Raw genomic sequence first — 6,205 nt, 5'->3', positions numbered from 1 at the left:
TCTTTAGAGAAGCAACACTTGTATTTTAGCTTTATCTTTATTGCTTATTTGAGGGAAGAGTGTTTATGAGATGCTAAAGAGGGTCTAGGGAGAAGCCCCAGTACAATGTGCTAGGCTGAAGCGGGGAGGGGTTCTTGGAGAAAGAGTGAAAGGAAGAAAGCATCTGAACTGATTATCAAGATCATGGCTCAGAAATTGAATATTACCTTTTTTTATTTGTCTAGGAAGAAAATGGTATAAATAATTTTAAAGATGAGGAATATGAAAATGGACATTTTCCGGCTGGGAAGGTAGCTCAGTGGTAGAGCACTTGCTTTGCATGCTCAATGGCCTGGGTTCGATTGCTCAGCACCACATAAGCAAAAAGAAAAAAGCCGGAAGTGGCGCTGTGGCTCAAGTGGTAGAGCGTTAGCCTTGAGCTGAAGAGCTGAGGGACAGCACTCAGGCCCAGAGTTCAGGCCCCACGACTGGACCCAAAACAAAAAAATGAAAATGGACATTTGCAAAGAATGAATTAGCATGGGATTTGTGTCTAAGTTATAATAATCATTATCTCCATGCGAGTAGAAGCAAAAAGAAAAAGCATCAAAAAAGTGAGATTTCATTGATCAAGATGCACTGTATTCATAAACTGCTTTGTGGAATGGCAATTCCTTTGGACAACTGCTTTACAAAAATTTTCAAATAATGAGGTCACATATGTGTTAGGAAATTTAATGTATTTCAGGAATTTTTTCATTAAAGTAAGTAGGAAAAATTTTCTATTACTTTTTGTTGGTTCTAAAAATGTTCAAGAAGTCAGACGTATGGACTAAGTCCATACAGAGAATCATCTTCCTTTCTCTTAATGGACCTGGAATGGTGGGGAATACTTTTATACTAATGAAACACATGTATACTTTTGTCATGAGTCCTGAGAAAGAAACCATAGACCTTATCCTTATCCCCTTGGCCTTTTCTAATGCAATCATTATTTGTAACACAGCGGTAAGAGAGATAGCCACTGTTTTTTATTTCAGAAATTTTCTAGGTGATGTGGGCTTACAGTTTACAACTTGTAGTTTATCTGGACAGACTGGCTCGAGGGCTTTCCATCTGCACCACCTGTTTGCTCAACATGGTCCAGGCCATCACCTTCATCCCCAGGACCACCCAGTGGAGAAAGCTCAAACCTAAGACTGCATGGCAGGTTCTCCCCTATCTCCTCCTCTTTTGGTTCTTCAATTCTCTGATCAGGTGCAATTTGCTCCATTATATCACAGCAGTCAGTAGCATGAACAGATCTGAAGTTAGAGTGAATGTTGACTATTGTTATATGCTACCATCTAGGCAAACAGTAAGATGGCTTTTCCTCTCCCTCATGGCTCTCCGGGATGTGATGGTTCAGAGTCTCATGGGCTGCAGCAGTGGGTACATGGCTTTCCATCTGTATAACCATCACAAGCAAGTCCTCTACCTTCAGAGCTCCAGGTTCACACACAATTCCAGCCCAGAAATCAGAGCTACTATAAGTACCCTCATTCTCATGGCCTGTTTCCTTGTCTTTTATTGGGCTGATTTCATGTTTTCCTTCTACATGGGTTCCACCTTGAGAAATCATTTCATAGTATTAAACATTAAAATCTTTCTAGCACATGGATATGCTGTTTTCAGCCCTTTGGTCCTATTCGGTCCAGATATTTGGAGTGCTAAATCCTGGAGGGCTCACTGATAGGTGCAAAAATTAATTCCTCCATGAACTATAGATGTGTACATGAGGAATGGCCCAAGTCTAATACCAGGAAAATTGCACATTTTTTTCAGCAATTCTAGGAAGTTAGACAGATTCTTGCCAGCCTCCCACCTCTATCAAATATGTGACTTTCAGCTTCTCTTTTCACTGGGAAAAATGCTGGAGGTAACACTGTTGCCAGAAACCAGTATGTTTTCCCCTCAAGTCAATTTTTTTAATCTGCCAAGAATTCCAAACTATTTGCCACTTTTTTGTTCCCTCAAACAGGCTCAATCCTTATCATTTCAGCTCATACTTATTATGTGCCAGAGACCTTCCTTCAATAGCCTAATAGCAAATGAGGAAGAAAGGTGTCAGGAAATATGTATGTGAAGCTGGCTTTTAGGGCAAAGCAGACATGATTAGTGAGAGACTCTAACACTAACACAAAATGGATTCAGCTGACAATTGCTTCCTCTTACTAGGTTCTATAGCCTTAAGGAAACTGGTAAGAATAGAAAATAGAATCCACCTCCAAACCTTTCTTTTTTTTTTTGGGTCCGGTTATGGGCCTTACCTCTGGGCCTGGGCGCTGTCCCTCAGCTCTTCAACTCAAGGCTAGGCACAGTGCCACTTCTCGCTTTTTTTTCTGCTTATGTGGTGCTGAGGAATAGAACCCAGGACCTCATGCATGGAAGGCAAGTGCTCTACCACTGAGCCACCATCCCAGCCCACCCCAAACACTTTCTTTAGAAAGCTTTCTTTAAAAAGTTTCTCCTTGGTTTGAAAATGAGGCTCTACATAGAGGAGACATCTGTATTCAGTGCTCACTGCAATACAACTCACAATAGCAAAGAAATGGAAACCATTTGAATGCCCATCCACTGATGTAGGGATTTAAAAAAAACATGATATATAACATAACACTGTTCAACGTAAAGATGATCACATTAAGCAAACTAAGCCAGGCACTTAAGGACAAGCACCAGGCAATCTCATTCATATGTGAACGGTGAAGAAGTGATGTCAAAGAAGTTGTTGAGTGGGTGGTGGATAGCAGAGGCTCCAGTAGACCACTGGAGAGAAAAAGATGGGAAATGTTGATCAAGGTATACTAAGTTAAAATTCGACCTGAGTAAGGGTTTGGGGTATGCTATATTACTGTTGAGTGAGTATAAACAAGGATAATATAGTATATATTTCCAAAATGTTGGTAAAAATATTTTGAATGTTTTTATCATAGAGACATGTTCATTCCTGGAATTGATACATGTGTTTGTCTTAATGTGAACATGATAAAATGAGTACCTATGTCAAAACAGCAAATGATACCATTAACTATGTATCACTAGATGTCATTTAAATAAACATAAAAAGAAATGAATTGAGTTGATGAAACGTCTCTCTCAGAAACAGAAACTTTGAAATCAACTCAAGCTTTATTAAAAGACTACCATCTATTTCTAAATCTGCACACATAAATGAGGAAACCGGAGTAGCTCTCAGCCAGTATTGCCTTTCTCTACAGGGAAATAAAAGAACCTCAGTAAGCAAGGCTGCCAGTCTTCACAGAATTAAGAGGCAACTACCTGTGCTAAAAGGATGCTTCTTGATATAATTTTTTTTGTTCGATACTAGGACTCAAACTCTTGATTTGACACTTTCAATCATTGGGTGCTCTACCGATCTGAGCTATGCCTCTAACCCCAATCATTTTCTTAAGTGATATTTAAAAGACAGTTTTTTAGGACATTTGAAAAGGGGCCAAAATGTGATGGTATATGCCTGTAAGCTCAGTGAGAGACAATAAACAATGAGAAGGATCATGATTCAAGACCAGTACAGGAAAAAGGAAGTTTTACATAGCTAGGTCTCATTTCAATATAAAAGTTGGATGTGTATTGAATCTGTAATCCCAGTTACATGAAAAGAACAAGTAAAGCTGGGAGTTGATGGCTGACACCTAAAATCTTAGCTAATCAGGCAGTTGAGATCTGAGGATCACAGTTCAAAGCCAGCCTGGGCAGGAAAGTTCATGAGACTCTTTTCTCTCATCCACCAAGAAAAAACTTGAAGTGGAGTTGTGGTTGAAGTGATAAAGTACTACTCAAGCAAAAGAGCTCAGGAGAGTTGGGCACTGGTGGCTTATGCCTGGAATCCTAACTACTCAAGAGGCTGAGATCTAAGGATCATGGTTCAAAGCCAGCACAGGCAGGAAAGTCCATGAGACTCTTATCTCCAATAAGCCACTAGAAAACCAGAAGTGGTGCAGTGAATCAAGTGCTAGAATGCTCCCCTTGATCTAAAGAGTGCAAGGACAGCGCCCAATCCCAGAGTTCAAGCCTCATGACAGACCAAAAAAAAAAATAAGAAAGAAAGAAAAAAGCTTGGAGAAAGTGCCCAGTCTCTGAGTTCAAGCTCTAGGATGGGTCAAAAAAAAAAAAGACACATTAGGTATACAAGGATCATAGTATAAGACAAGGCCCCAGGGAAACAACGTCATACCCAGTCTGAAAAATACCTAAAGCCTATAATGGCTGAGGACAAGGTTCAGTATGACAGTGTCTGCCTAGCAAGGAAGAGTCCCTGAGTTCAAATCTCAGTACTATATACACATATTGAAATAAGTATTTTGAGAGTAATCACTTATCTCAAAGCAGATTTCTACAGAACTTACTGAAGAAAATGTCAAATGCTCTGTAAAAGGGAAGTATAAGTAAAACTATGTATATATACATATAAAACATATTAATTATACTATGAAATTACAATATGTACTAGTTTCGATGAAACACAAGTTGAAAGTGAGAGAGACTAAAAATAGAGAACATCAAATATTAACTTCATTTTTTTCATTAATACACATATAGACCAACAGACAAAACTCATAGATAAACACATAACAAGTAAGAAGAAGAAAATTCAGCAACTTTAATCTATTGTTAAAAAATTATCATCAAATCTCAATATGTGTGACAACTTTCAGGTACATATAGTGAGACTGATGAAATTTCCAAAAATACCCTGTTTTGGTTTTCTTTTTAACCATTCTCAAACTGTGTGAAGGGAGAAAATTTTCTTCTTATTTTATTTAGTGTCATATTACTTTTCCAAACCATAACATCATCAGCATAGTGACTTTACAGTATTTCTGAAAGTAACAGTATTAGAACATTATAATTGGCTTCTATTATCACACATAGGAGGGCATTTATTAGCTATCACCAAGAAAGTTAAAGAGAATATTCAAGGCTCATAAAAGATACTGCATTGGGAAAAAACCTAGTTGTATAGAATCTCGATATTAACAAATTGATAATTATTGTTGAGTGCTTAAAGTATGCAATACAACCATGAGAATAAGATAATGCAACTCTATCACAAATTCATGCTCTTCTACTTGAGTTTCCATGTGACACTCATCCATAATCTTAGGCCTTAGGTTACTCATGTCCCAAGGAAGCTTGAAAGATCTTGGTACCAGTGGCTCAGGCCTGTAATCTTAGCTGCTCAAAAGGATAAGATCTGAGGATTGTGATTCAAAGCCCAGACAGCAAAATCCATGAGTCTTATTTCTAATTAATCACCAATAAGCCAGAAGTGGAGCTCTAGCTCAAGTAGTAAAATGCCAGCTCAGTGAAAAAGCTAAGGAGCAGCACCCAAGCCTTGAATTCAAGTCTCAAACAGGCCAAAAATAAACATATACAGAAACAAACAGAACAAGAAACTCCTAAAACACTTTGACACACAGAATGAATTCCTAACATATCAAAAACGAGGCCCTCAGTAAACTGAATGTCAGAATAAGGGTCAAATTGGGAATACCAAGTCATTCTTTCACGATTGTCCTCCTATCTAATGGTTAGACTTCACCCATTTCATCATACAATCATCCATGATATGAACTACTGTGATAGTAAAAGACACTTGAGTAGGACCTAGGTCAACTACATTGTGACATAAGGCCAAAAAGATGATATGCTTCCATGATAAATCTTACTCAGTATTTCAGAGTCTGATCTCCATGATAATTCATAGCTTGGAACTCTGGGAAGGCAAAGACAAGTCTGGAGACATGGGAAATTCTACATATGGAAACCAGCTTTGTTGTTCACTTTCTCACTTCACATCCTTCTACTAATTAAACCCTAATTGAGTCTGAGATAACTTCTGAGTCAAATTCATGTAGTAATTGTGAGGGGAGAGGGAAAGTTGTACTTCAGGGATTCATAACCCTGACAGGTGACATCTGTGGAAATTGACGTCTCCTTGGTACTTTCTGAGAGCCAAGAGTGCTACAAATCCTGAAGGTACAAATACGACCTGGAAAGTCTCTTCTTGACAGAAGGACTAACCCAGATCTTGCCTGCACCACAGCTATCAAGGTGAGTAAACTTGCTAATTCTTTGATGCGCTCTGCATGTATCATGTAATTTCCTGAGAAGAATAAGTTTTAATCTTTCTATGATTAGTCAAAGGAAGACATAGAGCATC

The 6,205-nt window shown here is 38.4% G+C and overlaps 1 protein-coding gene across 1 annotated transcript; it reads left to right on the top strand.

Annotated features, from left to right (window-relative positions):
• The first annotated feature begins 786 nt into the window (after positions 1-786).
• On the top strand, positions 787-1,711 carry LOC105999995 (putative vomeronasal receptor-like protein 4). Its single transcript, XM_013035180.1, is given in 2 exon segments — positions 787-1,047; positions 1,049-1,711. Coding segments are annotated over 2 exon segments (924 nt in total).
• The last annotated feature ends 4,494 nt before the right edge of the window (positions 1,712-6,205 follow it).

The sequence above is a fragment of the Dipodomys ordii genome, unplaced genomic scaffold (assembly GCF_000151885.1).
Source record: "Dipodomys ordii isolate 6190 unplaced genomic scaffold, Dord_2.0 Scaffold206, whole genome shotgun sequence".
NCBI classification, from domain to species: domain Eukaryota; kingdom Metazoa; phylum Chordata; class Mammalia; order Rodentia; family Heteromyidae; genus Dipodomys; species Dipodomys ordii.
This window is presented reverse-complemented; position numbering and strand designations above follow the sequence as displayed.